The sequence below is a fragment of the Phyllopteryx taeniolatus genome, chromosome 15, assembly GCF_024500385.1.
Source record: "Phyllopteryx taeniolatus isolate TA_2022b chromosome 15, UOR_Ptae_1.2, whole genome shotgun sequence".
Classification (NCBI taxonomy): Eukaryota; Metazoa; Chordata; class Actinopteri; order Syngnathiformes; family Syngnathidae; genus Phyllopteryx; species Phyllopteryx taeniolatus.
In genome coordinates, this window is record NC_084516.1 from 20,276,120 (window position 1) to 20,293,687 (window position 17,568).

Consider the following 17,568-nt stretch of genomic DNA (forward strand, 5'->3'; position numbering starts at 1 on the left):
TGCCCATAAAGTCAACAGACATCTGGGCGGAATATGGGGTGTAAAGGAGACCCTGAACCACTGTTTGGAAGATTTAGACTGGACTCCTTTGGTACCATTGCCAGAGGTAGCCTTGGGACAACTTTGTCTCAAACAGTTGGCTTCTCGACAAGACCCATGTTGGACACAGAAACTTAGTCTCCTTTGTAAACAGCAGCTCATGTCGGGTACACACATGAAGATAATGTGTCAGATTTCGAAGCCAATTCCCCCCTTCAGAATCAGAACTATCTTTATTGACCAAGGAGTATAAAAACAAGGAATTTGTCTATGGGAGTTTGAGCCGCTTTAGTATTATAGCAGTCATTCTGACCAAAGGCACGACATCTGATTATCCTGACAGAGGACGATGTGATGTGAAGTGTGGTAACTTCTAAGAGTGAGTTTTACTGCCCAATCTGTTCAGAAAACATTCAGAGACGACATGTTTCATATCTACCATCAAAATCTCAGCGATTATCACGCAAGATGGCAAAATGAAGCTTGCGCTGTAGCGGGCCGTCAGAAACGAAGGACCAGTTCACTGAGCTTTTATATAGTGTGTCCTCAGATGTCTTTTACCGTAATAGAAATGATGACAAAGTGGCGAGTAAGAAATTGCCACTGTAATGGAGTTAGTTACCAGGGTGGCACAGTTCTGAGGACGAAGGTTCAAATCCGGCCTCGCCTGTGTGGAGTTTTCATGTTCTCCCCATGCCTTGCGTGGGTTTTCTCCGGGTACTCCGGTTTCCTCCCACATCGCAAAAACATGCATGGTAGGTTCATTGAAGACTCTAAATTGCCCGTAGGTGTGAGTGTGTGTGCAAATGTTTGTTTGTTGTTTGGCTCGCGACCAGTTCAGGGTGTACCCCGCCTCAAGCCCAAAGATAGCCGGGATGAGGATAAACGGTTCGGAAAATGGATGGTTAGATGGATGGAGTTACCAAATACAAAACTTCTACTCCTCCTTTTCACGTTTTTTGGGCAGTATGGATGCCGTTTTACACTTGGTGCCTCTCACACACAGTCTAGTCCAGGTACTAAGGTGGGGGGACAGATCATTAATTATATGCAAGGTTTCAGGTCTGCCTCCAACCCTCGAGGGGAGCCAGGAGGTGGGGCGCGTGGAGGGGTTGGGGGAGCTTCACTTTGACTGAGAAGACACAGGATAGGATTTGTCACATTCCCAATTTGAATATAGATCTGCCTATAAGTGAAGTGAATCATTTCCTTTCAAACATGATGTGGAAGCCAGCGAGCACAGCAGAAGGAAACAAGGGCGATATCTTATTACACAGTGCTGCTGCTGCTACACTCGTGTAGATTGTCTTCAAGAGCCGAGACTCACCAGACAATCGGTGATGTGCGCGTTGATGCAGTCACATGAATGAATACAAGCAGGTAACATGTTTTGATGTTTTTCTGACATCTAGGTTAATCATGCTTAATACAAGAATGACAAATGGCCATTTAATATCTTAATTACCCTAGTGGGCATTGTAAATATTAGCAGACAGAAATGTTTGTACTTTTTCTACTTTCAAAAGTAAATAAGGATTGCATATCTTGATTTGTCTTTAACCATACAAAATAAATCTTGATAAAGGCTTTGCATGCTTTTTAATAATGTGTTGAATAATCAAATCAACTCAAAGTCAGAGCAATCAGTGTGGGCTCACTATTTGCTGAAGTTCAAGTTACTGCTGTCCTTTCTGGAAAATGCTGCGCCGTGAGCTGCGTCCGTTCTAACTAGCCAAAGGGGCCATTATTGTAGAGCGTCAATTATAACATCAATAAATATGAGCTAGGATCATTTACAATGGCACAGTTCATAGCTGACTGTATTAATCTCATGCAGAATTTCTCGGGTTTAAAAATATACTACTGTATATGAAGAGCTCTAAATCAATTTGGATTATTAATATTATTGTGCAGACTTGATATTTAAAAAAAATTTTTTCCAATTCTGTTAACACAATATATTGGCTCTCACATGCACAACAAAAAATAATGGCATGACAAGATTTCTTTTTTTTTTGTTGGTGTTCCCTAATCTCCTTTTCGAAAACAGATTTTGTATTATTTTCGCAATAATACTCCTATGTCGTAAGAAGGTCTATTTATTCGTGGTTCTGATGGCCATCATAATTTCATCTTTGCCATCACTGGTACGCTTCTGTGGAGTCAAAGAAAAAGAAGACTTTTTACAGGACTTGAAGAACTGCAGTTAGGATGGCATCTGGAGTGACATCACTTTAAAAAACATTGGTTCACTCACACGTAGTTCTATTTTGACGACAGAAGCCTTTTTCTTTTCTTCAGTTAAATATACTGTATGTGAATGTTTTTTCTTCTAATATATTGATGGTCACACAAATGATATATGGTATATCCTTATTAATGTCAAAATAATGCCCAACACTGTATGTCTGCGAGTCCAACCTAATTCAGAACAAGAAGCAGCAATACAATTTGACATTCTGCTACCTGAAGTTACTCTCTGTCGTCTTTACATAATGTGTTATTATCTAACTGCAGCATTGATCATCCACACATCCGATGGCTATTGAATATAGCAGCTGTAGAGCATCGCTGGTGTGGAAAACGAAATGCTTGTGACGCAGAGCAGGGCCCTTCTTGTCTCAAATGGAAGCGCAATGAAGGAGAGGATAGGAGAATGGGGGGCAGAATAATGAGGAAAGAGAAAGATAGGGAGCGGAAAGGACAGAAAGCAATACAAGTAGCAAGTTGAATACAGGGGAAATGCCGGACCTATTATTCCTGAAACACAATCGATACTCATCGAGGCATACAGTAGGCTTGCTGTCTACAGCATAAATATCACCTGAAACCAGTGTGAGTAGATTCTTAGGGAAGCTTCCATGCAATACCATTACATCCAAATCACGTCTTTGCCTCTCTGCCCATAATCTCACCATCTTTCTAAAAGGTAAAATACAAGCCCAATTCCAATGAAGTTTGGATGTTGTCTTAAACAAAAATCAAAACAAAATACAATGATTTGCAAATCATGTTCATTGAATCATATTTCATTGAATACTACACTACAAAGACAAGATATTTCATGTTCAAACTGACAAACTGTATTGTTTTTAGCAAATAATTATTAACTTAGATTTTGATGGCTGCAACACGTTCCAAAAAAGCTGGCAAAAAAGACGGAGAAAGTTGAGGACTGCTCATCAAACGCCTGTTTGGAACATCCCACAGGTGAACAGGTGGGTGCCATGATTGGCTAGAAAAGGAGCTTCCCTGAATTGCTCAGTCATTCACAAGCAAAGATGGGGCGAGGTTCACCTCTTTGTGAACAAGTGCGTGAGAAAATAGTCCAACAGTTTAAGGACAATGTTCCTCAACGTACAATTGCAAGGAATTGAGGGATTTCATCATCTACGGTCCATAATATCATCCAAAGGAGAAATCACTGCATGTAAGCGGCATTGAATGCCCGTGACCTTCGATCCTTCAGGCGGCACTGCATCAAAAACCGACATCAATGTGTAAAGGATATCAGCACATGGGCTCAGGAACACTTCAGAAAACCAATGTCAGTAAATACAGTTCGGTGCTACATCCGTAAGTGCAACTTGAATCTCTACTATGAGTCCACATTTCCAATTGTTTTTGGAAATTGTGGACGTCGTGTCCTATGGGCCAAAGAGGAAAAGAACACTCCGGACTGTTATGGACGCAAAGTTCAAAAGCCAGCATCTGTGATGTTAGTGCGAATGGCATGGGTAACTTACACATCTGTGAAGGCACCATTAATGTTGAAAGGTACATACAGGTTTTGGAGAAACATATGCTGCCATCCAAGCAATGTCTTTTTCATGGACTCCCCTGCTTATTTCAGCAAGACAATGCCAAACCACATTCTGCACGTGTTACAACAGCGTGGCTTCGTAGTAAAAGAGTGAGTGCAGGTACTAGACTGGCCTGCCTGCAGTCCAGACCTGTCTCTTATTGAAAATGTGTGGCGCATTATGAAGCGTAGAATACGACAACGGAGACCCCGGACTGTTGAACAGCTGAAGCTGTACATCAAGCAACAATGGGAAAGAATTCCACCTACAAAGCTTCAACAATGAGTGTCCTCAGTTCCCGAATGTTTATTGAATGTTGTTCAAAGAAAAGGTGATGTAACGCAGTGGTAAACATGAGCCTGTCCCAGCTTTTTTGGAACGTGGTGCAGCCATAAAATTCCAAGTTAATGATTATTTGCTAAAAACAATCAAGTTTATCAGTTTGAACATGAAATATCTTGTCTTTGTAGTGTATTCAATTAAATATAGGTTGAACATGATTTGCAAATCATTGTATTCTGTTTTTATTTGTTTAATACAACGTCCCAACTTCACTAGAATTGGGGTTGTATTTCCAAATCAATTAATGTTTGGTGTGAGCAGAGCAATCAAGACCTTTTGGCACTGCCCGTCAGGGATAGCGTTTTCCTTGGATTTCCGCGTCGCTGTTCCGTGTGAAAGGTGCCGACACAGAGTGGTGGCGACCTCGCAATTGCCCAGCTTTTCGGGTAGTATCAAAGGCTGGAAAGGAAGGCGTGAAAGGAAATAGTGGAAAAGTGGCCAAACTGGTAGTGTCGAGTGAGGGACACCCAACGCTCACTTCAACAATGATTGATAAGTATTTTATCAATTATACCAGCATATGGTGCTGAACTCAGCAAACATCTACAGAAAAGCAAATGAAACATGAGATTCTGAATGTATCAAAGGTACATTTGTTTTCTCCGGATGGGACAAAGACAGTGCTGCTTCTGCTTGATGTATTGTAGATTTGGGTACATTTGATATTTTTTACTTCAACAGATGTCAAGTTATAGTTTTTCTGAATATAGCGGTTGGGGGGAAATAATCAATTGTTAAATGCATTGCAGTGCAAAGGTAATTGACTCTCAATTGATTCATACATTTTAATAAATGATGATAAATTAATAAATAATAAACGCAATGGTAGTGTCATGAAAAAAGTGCAACTCGGAACTGAGGAAGTGGTGTGCCTCCTGTGCAGTCATGCTGTCTGTCGTGCGAGGTAGCAATCGGGCGGTGCCATATCATACCATCCGTGATAAGGCTGATATTACATACCGGAATATGAACAATATTACAAATGAAGTACACAGTTCATGCGTACAGTCCTTAAGACATTTATTAGTCCACCTGATATAAAAACGAGAAGACACCATCCAGCCTAATGAAATTCTTTGTGGAATTCAGTCAGCTTTTGACATTTGAATAGTTTGAAGAGGATTGAGAAATTGAGGAAACACACGTGCAGAACAAAGAGTCAAGTCGCAGCATATCTGACAGAGTAGCAGCACGCCAACCTCCACTGTTCCGAAAAGGGGAGCCACTTGGGGTGTAGGCACACTTGGCCAAAATTCCCACTTCTTCACAACTCCTTCAAGAAAGTGTTAAGGTGTGCCTCATTATACAATGTTGCATTCTGTATACAGTATTTCTGTTTTGCACCATGGGTGTTATCATTACCAACTGGCCAACGGAGCAATGGCATGAAAATAATTTGCAATACATTGCATCCTGATGCAAATATGATGACACACACCACTGTTGGCTTTTTTGTGATGAAAAACATCTAAGAAGCATCTCATTTAAAGATCTCACCTTTCGTTATATATATATATACACCATGTGTATATACTTTTGTACTTCCTTGGTTCTGCCCAGTCACATAAAGTTTAGATGAAAGTTTCATTCCACATTAACCACAGGCAGATGATAATCTTCTCCGTTGTCCCTGTTCACTTTACAAGATGGCAGGGTCCAACGTTTTAACCAAAAATGTACAACAGCCTAATTATTACAATCACCTGTACCTCCTCCATCTGTTATGTTACCTCTCTGTGACCTTTAACCTGTGTACCTATGCATGTCACAGTCTCTGCCCAGTCAACCCTTGCAGTCTTGTCCCTCCACCAGTCCTTTCTGTTCCTTGCCCTCCTCGCAGGTTGGGGATCAAATTCTGGAAGTTAACGGGCGCAGTTTCTTGAACATCCCGCACGATGAAGCTGTCAGGGTACTGAAGTCGTCGCGGCACCTGATGATGACGGTGAAAGATGTGGGCCGCCTGCCTCATGCCAGGACAGTGGTTGGTGAGACCAAGTGGATTGCCAGCTCCCAGATTGCAGAGAGCTCCGCAAACAGCAGTATGGCAGGGTGAGTTTTGCACAGCACATAAGACTGGATTTGACCAAATTGCTTGATAATGGGAAACATTAACAATCAATTATTCAATTAATGGTTTTGTATATTTTAATGGCATGGAGGCTGGGGCTATCTGGACACTTCACAATTTGATTCAGAGGTGTACATCTGCGCTGATCTGGTCATGATTACTGCCAACTTTATCCATCCATCCATTCATTTTCTGAGCCGCTTCTCCTCACGCGGGTCGCGGGCGTGCTGGAGCCTATCCCAGCTGTCATCGGGCAGACTCCTCCTGCGCTTTTTGTCCTTCAGCCATGTCAACAAGGTCAATGTTTTCCTTTCGGGCTGCTGAATGACGTACACATTAAAAAATGTTGGCAGCCAATAACTTAACCAATTGTCTATTTAGACAGAAACCGTCTGCCTTGTAAAGATGTCTGCTCTCCCAAAAAACCGCACAATTTGTCAATGAAACTCACGGATAGTGCAGTACACACTCTTTGAGCCACTTATTTAATTGACTGAGCCTACTGAAACGTTCATCTCCAGATCGTACCACTTATGAAAACCTCAGCATCTAAATGTTGCACTTTTGTTAGGAGATGAATGAAATCTCGCTTCAATACCTCTGATTGCTGCTTGACAACATCCAGAACCCCTGTGTGTATAATGACAGATTTCACAGTTGGGTGCTCATTAGTGATCTCCAGGTTTTTAAAGATATCAGACACCATGTGATTGGTAAAACACAGTATTTCGGTGTTCTTCTCACTGCAAAAACGTTTCACATCCTTGACAGCTCCATCACCAACTATTAACGTTTGGGATGGCATTTTGTTCTTGTATGATTTAGTTTCCTACCTTTCAGTGGTGGTGGCGGATGAGCATTCTTGGCCAGGGTCTTGTAAAAGTGGCTCAAATCTATTTGTAAGTCTGATGTCAATGTTTTGCAATGAGCCGCGTCCTCATTTCTTGCCCTTCGCTGTAATGACCGTCCGCGGCTGCTCTCTCGGGGTCGAAGAAGCACGCAACGCAGGCCAGCCGGATTCCTCGGTAATCTGCTGGTGTTGTGTCCTTCCTTTTAGATGTCGTCCCATATCTTTGGGCTTTGCTCCCAGTAAATTCCAGGGAGAACTACTGGATGAACAATTACCATTTCCACAGTCTACATCGGTCCTCTTTGTTGAGCTAAATGGCTGTCTGTTAGCACGCTTCTGCTCACCATTTTGAGACATCGTTAGAGTGGTTTCATTCCCTGACTGCCCATTTATATCCACATACACATCAAGACGGTGGATTTTCGTGTCCAGGACCACCATCTTCTGGAGCAGTTTGTGATAGTCGTCAGTGGAAAAGGGAGGCATCTTGTTGCTGGTCTCCTTGCTAATAGCAAGCTGGTGCTAATTAGCAGGTCACGCTCATGTAATGGGATATCCAAAAATATTGGAATATGGAAACAAATGACTGTACCTACAAAAAAAAGTACAGTCCCAGGAGTTTAAAAATATCCCGGAGTCTCTTCTTCTAATTTCTTTGGAAGCAGAAAAACAAGTTTATCAGCAAGAAAAAAAAAAAAAAAAAGCAAGCAGAGCAAGTAGAAAAGCATCTGCACTGTACGAGAGCGTCTGCAGTCTATGGAGTCTATGGAAACCCACCTATTTATCCCCTAAGACCCCGTGCACACATAAATATGTTTTTGTGTGTCAGCAAAGGTTTTGATGATTTTGACAAGCCCGGAAATGTTAATTTTTGAAACCGGGTCCCGGAGTGGGTAGATCTAAAAAACAATGCCCTTGTGTTTCCATGTGTACAACACATCAGCATCTTTCCTGAGACGAAGACGTGGTTGTCCTAGTTAACGCGCGGCTCTGCCTGAACACCGCCAAAAATGTAAGTGGAATCACCAATGTGAATATTCCACAAAAGTTGATGTACACACAAGGATACATCAAAACCTATTTGCAAGCTATCAAGAGCATGGCAAAGCAACTGGTGTCACTATATATCACAGTTAGGCCATTGTAGAAAATCATAGTGACACCTCCCCCACCCCCCCAAAAAAACACAATAAAAACAATGCCAAATTGAGTAAAGAATATCATACTTGCAAATATTGCGGTGTAAATCTAAGCAAAGCGAGTGAATAATTACTGCTATACAGTATAGGTACAGTGTCATGGAGTACTGCATTGGTCTTTTTTTCTAAAGCCGTCAATTACAATTCTTATTGCGTTCAACGGTTTGCAGTATTTGGTTATCCATCTTTGGCTACTACAAATGAAGTTAACATAGAGGAATGCATAGAAACAGGCCAATTCCTTTCATAGATCATATATTATGGTAACTTTCTTCGAGAACCCCCCACCCCACCCCCTGACGGACACACACAATAGCCTCCTACATGCTTGACCTCTGAAAGCTATGGGGATTTAAGATCCGCAACGCTGATGTTTATTAAGAATCTGATTATCGGTAACACAGGGAAAAGACTGCACAAAGAGAAGACAGACGAGTTTTTCTTGTGCTGTGTCTGTGAATAAATATAGTTGGCCAACAGTTTAAGGAAGACAATTTATCACTGACAAACATCAACATATATCTCTCTTTAGCTATTAGCATAATGAAAAATAGACAGATGGTTGGAATTTGAAACTTGTGCAGAAAAAAACAACATAAATGGGGTAAATGAAGAAGGTACCAACAAAACAAAACATATCCTTTCACGTCTAATGTGATCAGACATCCTTCTCTCTGATAGCAAATATCACACCCTTTCCACAGAAAACAAGCAGCAATTGCAGCTTTACTAGAAAAGGCCAGACCTCCTCTGAAAATGCCACAAGTGGTCCACCCATCTTCTGCTCATGATTGGAGCCCCTCCCTCCACCCACCCCCCACCACTCCATCCAGCAAGTCACTTAACATTTTGCTTAACTAGAAAAATGTGCTAGAATGTCCGGTGACTTTTTCTGTCATGCTTATTGCATTGCTTTGTAAGAGACGGATGGCTGCTCCATTCATTTGACTGCTTCCATTCATTTGTTTCAATACGAGACAACAGAAGTTCTTGATAGATTGGGAACTACAGTAAATGACTCTAGAAAAACTGGTCTTCCATATCTATGAAAGAAACAATACACACATCCATCCCTCCATCTTCTACCGCTTATCCGAGATCGGGTCGCGGGGGCTGTAGCTTTAGCAGGGACGCCCAGACTTCCCTTTCCCCAGCCACTTCATCCATCTCTTCGGGGGGATCCCGAGGCGTTCCCAGGCCAGCCGAAGGATGTAGTCTCTCAGCATGTCCTGGGTCGTCCCCGGGGTCTCCTTCCGGTGGGACGTGCCCATCCCCACTATATACAGTGTTGATGGTGCACTGTTTTCCCATCCTGAGACGTCGGATGGTGGACCAGAATTTCCTCAAAGCTGTCCGGAAGTCTTTCTCCATGGCCTCACCGAACTCCTCCCATGCCCGAGTTTTTGCTTCAGCGACCACCAAAGCTGCATTCCGCTTGGCCAGCCGGTACCCATCAGCTGCCTCAGGAGTCCCACAGGCCAAAAAGGCCCGATAGGACTCCTTCTTCAGCTTGACGGCATCCCTCACCATTGGTGTCCACCAACGGGTTCGGGGATTGCCGCCACGACAGGCACCGACCACCTTACGGACACAGCTCCGGTCGGCCGCCTCAGCAATGGAGGCGCGGAACATGGTCCACTCGGACTCGATGTCCCCCGCCTCCCCCGGAACATGAGCAAAGTTCTGTCGGAGGTGGGAGTTGAAACTCCTTCTGACAGGGGATTCCGCCAGATGTTCCCAGCAGACTCTCACAATACGTTTGGGCCTGCCACGTTGGACCGGCATCTTCCCCCATCTTCGGAGCCAACTCACCACCAGGTGGTGATCAGTTGACAGCTCCGCCCCTCTCTTTACCCGAGTGTCCAAGACATGCGGCCGCAAGTCCGATGACACGACCACAAAGTCCATCACCGAACTGCGACCTAGGGTGTCCTGGTGCCAAGTGCACGTGTGGACCGCCTTATGCTTGAACATGGTGTTCGTTACGGACAATCCGTGACGAGCACAGAAGTCCAATAACAGAACACCGCTCGGGTTCTGATCGGGGGGGCCGTTCCTCCCAATCACGCCCTTCCAGGTCTCACTGTCATTGCCCGCGTGAGCATTGAAGTCCCCCAGCAGAACGATGGAGTCCCCAGCGGGAGCGCTCTCCAGCACCCCCTCCAAGGACTCCAAAAAGGGTGGGTACTCTAAACTGCTGTTTGGTGCATAGGCACAAACAACAGTCAGGACCCGTCCCCCCGACGTACAGGCGCCGAGCCGGGGAGCAATAAGTATACCCACACCTGCTCGACGCCTCTCACCGTGGGCAACTCCAGAGTGGAAGAGAGTCCAACCCCTCTCGAGAGGACTGGTACCAGACCCCAAGCTGTGCGTGGAGGCGAGTCCGACTATATCTAGTCGGAACTTCTCGACCTCACACACCAGCTCGGGCTCCTACCCTGCCAGAGCGGTAACATTCCACGTCCCTAGAGCCAAGTCCCGGATCGCCAAGGTCCCCGTCTTTGGCCACCGCCCAGCTCGCACTGCACCCGACCCCTATGGCCCCTCCCACAGGTGGTGAGCCCATGGGAAGGTAATACACACAGAATGAAAGAAAGCCCACGGTGACACCTTGCGCAGGCCTTTTCCTGAATGCAAAGAAGCTTATTTCATGAAAATGAAGGGGTGTTTTTCAAAGGGTACACTAGATTATTTATTATAGGCTCATTTAACATCCTATTATTTGGGAATAAAAGGTTTTATTGGGGGCGGCACGGTTCTGAGGACTGGAGTTCAAATCCGGCCTGGCCTGTGCAGAGTTTTCATGTTCTTCCCGAGCCTGCATGTTTTTTCTCCAGGTACTCAGGTTTCCTCCCACATCCCAAAAATGGAATACTCTAAATTTCCTGAAGGTGCGAATGTGAGTGCGAATGGTCGTTTGTTTATATGTGCCCTGCGATATCGGCCGGCGACCAGTTCAGGTTTTAGCCCGCCTCTCGCCCGAAGATAGCTGTGATAGGCCCCAGCACGCCTGCGACCCTAGTGAGGAGAAGCGGTATGGAAAATGGATGGATGGATGTTGTGTTGAGTTCTTTCCAAGCGCCTTTCTTCAGCCCAGACGTAATTGTCAGCACTCAGCTCGGTCAATGGTGTATGGTGCTGTAGCAACTGGGGTGTGCACACTGGGCAGAGTACTCAGTGTTCCCTTCTTCAAGGTATGAAACGTATAATCGCCTATCAAGCATGTAAAGCATAACAGACTCGTCTGGAAGTAAGCATAGAAAGGGAAAAAAAGGAAATTCAAATGAAACTGATTTCATTCAGCAGGTACTCTATCGTATGACTTAGGTCAGGTCAGGTCATAAAAGGCAATGCCTTGTCACAAAAAGAATGATATCATAATGCTGTCATTTGCTCCGCTTGTCGCCTGGGGACTCATTTGATTTGTCGTCATTGGCTTTTTCACAGCTTCTCTGTGGACCAAGGAGCCTCTGTCGCTGGAAAGGTAAGGTTCAAACAACACTCATCTGTAAGTACGGTACAGTATGTCTACGGGGGTGGAGTTGTACTTTAAAATGATCTTGATGTCAAGAATTGACTTCTAAATGCACTAAAATAATAACACAACCACCCGCACTAATTTACTGTATGGCAGACCTTCACAACACAAACACATTTGTTTTAATAAGCTGTTGACTTCTTGATTGGGTCAGATTTGGAATGTTTTTCCAAGAAATAACTGAAGGAGTCAAAGTTCAAGCTTTGAATCACTGTATGGGATTAAACATGCTGAAGTATGAATATTGCTTTACATTTTAGGTCTGCTTGTTTAACCATGGAATCATTCCAATTTTGAGTGTTGACTGTATTTAATTGCGGTCAGTATTTGAAACTATCCATGTATCATTTGTTCTTTCCATTTATAATTCGGTATAGGAAAATAAAAATAAAAACAACAAGTTAACTTGGCTTTACTGCTGCTTGTTATCAAACTTCCTGGTCACGTAAACCTGAGCAATTAAATATTCATTTTTCCATTTTGTATTTTTGATTTGAGCCTATCATTGAAATATGAAAAATCTTGTTGAATTAAAAACTAATTTAAAAAAAATCACTCTATTATGATTTGTTTTTCCATAGCAAATTGAAAATGGAAAGAACAAAGGATACACAGATTTCAGGTGTGTTAATCTACATACTATTCTATCATAACAAATATACCATAAGTCACAAGTGTCTGTCACGAAAAAAAATACAAATATATATATATATATATATATATTAAAGGAACCTGTGTTTTACAATCACCTATTAACGCTCGAGGTTCCATGCGTGTTCGTTTTCATGAAAGAACTACAATTAAAAGCCAATCAATTTATTCCTGACAGAGGAGTCTCCACATTTTTCAGAGCTCTGGGTCCGCAGCCTGAGCAGAGATAGTGTCGTCCGAACAGAGCTGTGCGTTCCTGCCCCAGACCTATACAATGTTTCAAAGAGGAAGTGTGGAATCGTCTTCGTCTGATTGGTCCAGGGTGCATTGAGGTCATCGTTGCTATGCAGAATGATGGCCGTTTGCCGCTGGTCATTTCTCGCTTCTCATAAAGTTTACAGCAATCCTTTGTAGCCACTGTTACCTCCGACAGATGTTCCCAGTGGCTTCCACCTGCACCCTTCGGGGAGCTTTCAAGCAGCACACCCCCACACCATTATCTGATTTACATTTCATCCTCCCTGTAACAAAGCACCAATGTTCAAGCACAGACCAGTTAAGCACTAAAACTATATATCACATTAATATATATATATATATATATATAGAGAGAGAGAGAGAGAGAGAAATATTTGTATTACATTGTACTGCAACACCTCTCATATCTTGGGGCTGTTTCCATCGCTTAATTGTTGACTTTGTCTTTGACTTTTAAGCTAAGCTAAGTTCAGGGCTGTGTTGGAATGAAGAAATATAAGAAGGAATGTTGGAAGAGACAGCTGCTGATGAGAGGGCAGCGGGTGGGAAAAATAGCTCACTTCTCATGACATGCTTTGTGACAGATGGGGAAAAGAAGGAGGAAGAGAGATGTATTAGTTCCAGAAGGCTGGTCTTAGTTTACACAGCCAAGCCATGGCTGAAATTAACCTAACGCACTCGAGCAGACGTTTTAACATGTGCTGGTTTAGAGGACTGGTAACACAAGCCCAAGCAGAGAATTATAAACTCTATCTGGGGCATTTGTACTTTATAATAAAGATGGCAAATCACCAAACGCACAAGTGTCAAAACAGATTTTAAGTGGCAAATGTATTTTTTTTTCCCCCCATGATTTCTTTACATTTCATGAAATCGTACCATGCACTTTGAGGTTAAGAATAATGTTTCTTCTTTTTATTCAAGCTCCTGAAGAATTTGTCCAACTAGAATTTGTCGACACCTTTTCCATTAATTCCAAGTTCCGTCGGTATACTCATTAGTAAGCACATCTTAATGAATAAGAGCATAGTAATCTAAAAAGCATGCCAGTGGGGTTGATTGTCTTGTAAAGGCATCTAATCACTCAGCTGACACTTAAACAAGTAAAACAAGTTTCACATATAGGATAACTACAAATCTATATGTTATATGTGTAAGCTAATCTGAAGGCTCTATGGTGACAAAACTACAAGAACACATTTACCAATTGTGCAGTGATCTCTGAATAAGCATCTGTGCAGGTTAGCTTTCGCCTCCTAAGACAGTTCGATGCATTATTTGAATGGGTTCGGTAAACATGTCGGAGGGGCCACATTACAAAAGTCTGCATTAAGTGTACGTTAGAACATGTCAGTTTTCGGGTGATGGATTTTGCTTATGATGTTATTATCCATTGAAAATGTGATATACGTGTAGACTCAAGCATACAGCCAATACTGTACATCTGTAGGTTGCAGACGTAATGAGGCATTGTAAATTGTAATTAGTTTATCTAACGATCCTCCCATTATTTAGATTTTTTTGGCAAAGCTTTTTCGTTAGGCTTAGTGAGAGCCTATGGGGAGGAAAAAGCTTAAGGTCCATAAAATTGAAAATATTGGGGCGATCTTTCTGATATTTTCAGAGGTTGAAGTGGGTATAGGGAGAGATGTGGATATACATTTTGGTGTCGATTGGCACAGTTTTCGCACGTTAAGCTTTTTTACATTAAGCGTTTTAGACGTCCTGATGACACGGGGACAAAAACATTCGATTGGGGGGGGGGGGGGAAAAAAACACACACACACACACACACACACACAATAACATCAGCGCATGCACACAGAGCAGAATATTTATTTGAAAAATAATGAAATAATTAATACTTTGTGTTTTGAGCAGTAGGGTAGCAAGCAAGTCGATGGTGCGCATTATACATATGGAGGCAGAAGGGTTTTCCTGATTTTGGGGGCCGAGAAATTACCATAGGCCTATTCACTTCGTAAGAGTCAGTGAGCGCATAATAACCTTAGACCTGTCAAATGACACATCAGCAGCATAGTGAGCCAACTGCTGCTGTTGATGCCACGTCATCAATGAGCCCTTTACTTTCTTCCCTTTAACAGCAGTGAAGCAATGTCATCAAATAAAGTAGATAATAGGCTTTGTATGAAAATGGACAGGTAACTACTATATACAAATTTGAATGGCAACCAGGAGAGCGAAAGCCATTAATCTGGTTTGATGTGTAATATAAAACGAAATCAACTTACTTTACTTTGATAACAACTGAAACAGTGTTCTCTTAACACACCTTGTTGATTGTGGTCCTCCATTTTTCTGCTGTTATTTTCTGTGACGACAACAACATGGTGGCACTCCAAAAGCTAAAGCAGGGGGAATGCACAAGCTGAGAGTAAATCCTTACACTGAACTGCGGTTTAGTGAAACATATTCAGGTGCAGATTTAAAGGCATGTATAGCTCCGGGGGGACGGGGCGGGGGTTTTGGAAATGAAGAGACGATTGCAAAATGATGAGTTTCTCTGATTTGGCTATTCATATGAATATGTTGGGTTTTTTTTCTATAAACTAATATTGTCCTTTCAAACATCTATTTGCAGAAAATCAAAAATGGTCAAAAGACCCAAAAAGTCCAGTGTGTTTTTTTTTTCAGCAACAGTGAGTGAGACCAATTACTTTACTTTGGTAGACTGAAAACATTTGTGTTTGACTTCAATAGAGGAGAATGTGCTAATGAGCGGTTTGCATCTGCGAGTGTAACCTCTGTACATTTGTTCAGAAAGTCTTCTGTAAACAGTCGATTGTGATATCTTCACTCATGCCTTCTGGAGCTTGTTGATGATTTCACTATTCGGTGTTTTGGGCCCTCTTGCTCACAATGTCAGAAAATGGATGGATAAACAATGAATTGAATAAGCAAGGAGGCTCCGTGTAAAGTAGTTTGACATCGGCGTTCCTGCCAAGAGAATTAAAGCGACCCACCCAGCTGCCGATCATAGTAACTTGGATGTAAACAAACAGAATGGCGCAAGGTGGCCTTACTTTTGGACGGAACACGTTGTCCAGGACTAAATGAACCACACAAGCTCGAACAGTAAGGCTCTGTTTTCAGATCAAGAGTCTCGTTAGCGGTGTTTGCTTGCTGCGCTAGCTGTGATGAGCATGCGACATGCGTCATGTGCATTGAATTTCTCTGGATTTCTAAATGTATGATGTCAGTTGCACTTAAAATAGTGTGTGATAAAGGTAAGACTAAAATAATTCCTTGATTGAAGAATGAATCTGAATAAATCCAATTTTCTGTCAAATATCTCTCAAAAACTAGCTTTAAACCGCGTCCGCTCCTCGAAGTCTCGGCGCCCTTTGCGCAATGCTCATTGCGATATGAGTCATTCGAACTGCTCTCATTGCTAGAGGACTCTGCATCTTTTTGCACAATTGTCAAAAAAAAATATTAATAATAATTGTACCGGCATTACCAGATAACTTGCAACCCTTTACTGCTCAGTGACTGTTTTTTGTTTTTTTTTGGTCAATGTCTTTCTGTCTCCAAAGTGTTCTCAGTCTGTTGTCGTACTCGAGCGGCTCCGACTACCGTCGACAAATTCCTTGTGTGGTTTTTGGACATACTTGGCAAATAAAGATGATTCTGATTCTGATCCATCCATTTTCGGAGCCGCTTCTCCTCACGCGGGTCTCGGGAGCGCCGGAGCCTATCCCAGCTGTCATCGGGCAGGAGGCGGGGTACGCCCTCAACTGGTCGCCAGCCAATCGCAGGCCACATACAAACAAACAACCATTCGCACTCACAGTCACGCCTACGGGCAATTTAGAGTCTCCAATTCATGCATGTTTTTTTGGGGGATGTGGGAGGAAAGCGGAGTGCCCGGAGAAAAGCCACGCAGGCACGACAGGGAGAACATGAAACTCCACACAGGCGGGGCCGGGGATTTAAACCCAGGTCCTCAGAACTGTGAGGCAGACGCTCTAACCACCGTGCCGCCTTATTTTATTTTATTGTATTATTTATTAGCATTATTTAACTTTCACCACTTAAAATTGTATATTACACTAATGACACACAGGTGCTGGCTGTTGTTAAAAGGGCACTTCCTGTATTCACTCACTATTCCTACTCACTTTTTGGTTGATTGAGATGTGTGACCTCCTCTCCGATCATTTGTCTCCATGTGTTGCTGGACCAATTGTGTTCAATCCGTTGCTTAAAGGGTTATTAAAAAAACCAAGGAAAACGCCAAACACATTCGTCAGATGTTCACTGAGCTAGAAGTCATAAATGATGCTGGTGTTGAGAAATCTCACATGATCTCATTGGTTCAGGTTTTTGCGCGACTATAATGATACGACAAAATATTGGCCAGTTTCCAGACCGTACAACCTGTAGGAATGTTCCGTATTGGTGCACGTGTGCATTGACACAATGCAGCCTGATTGGAAATGCTACCGCCATTCTAATGATGTGAGTCTGTGTATTCAGCCAAGACAAAGGGCATACAGATAGACGGAAAGAAGATGCGTAGCAGCGGGGCTGAAGGACTCGGCGGATAGTCGCGACGGTCCATAAAACACACAATCCTCTGTTGGGCCTCCACTGCGATCCTTACGTGGTTCTATAATAGGGTGACTCGATTATCATTTGATCCTTCTTTCTTCCACGCTATATCATTGTTTCATCCTATCCTCTCTGTGATCCTATCACGCGTCCTCCCGTATGCCTGGCCCACTCCTCCCTTTGAGTGTCCTCTCCCCCTCCGTTCTGCAATCTTAGCCCTGAGGCCAAAGCGCACGATGAGC

At 43.0% G+C, this 17,568-nt stretch overlaps 1 protein-coding gene across 9 annotated transcripts in view; it reads left to right on the forward strand.

Moving 5' to 3' along the window:
* whrna (whirlin a) overlaps positions 1-17,568 on the forward strand; it is a 150,341-nt gene that overhangs the window by 96,415 nt on the left and 36,358 nt on the right. For 6 of the 9 annotated variants that reach the window (XM_061799053.1, XM_061799052.1, XM_061799048.1 and 3 more), the window contains 2 exons: positions 5,956-6,233; positions 11,752-11,788. The exons of 1 other annotated variant lie outside the window; for it this stretch is intronic. In XM_061799053.1, coding sequence (XP_061655037.1) covers positions 5,956-6,233; positions 11,752-11,788 — 315 coding nt within the window. The remainder of the gene's footprint in view (positions 1-5,955; positions 6,234-11,751; positions 11,789-17,568) is intronic. 2 more of the 9 variants (XM_061799050.1, XM_061799051.1) reach the window with 1 other exon arrangement.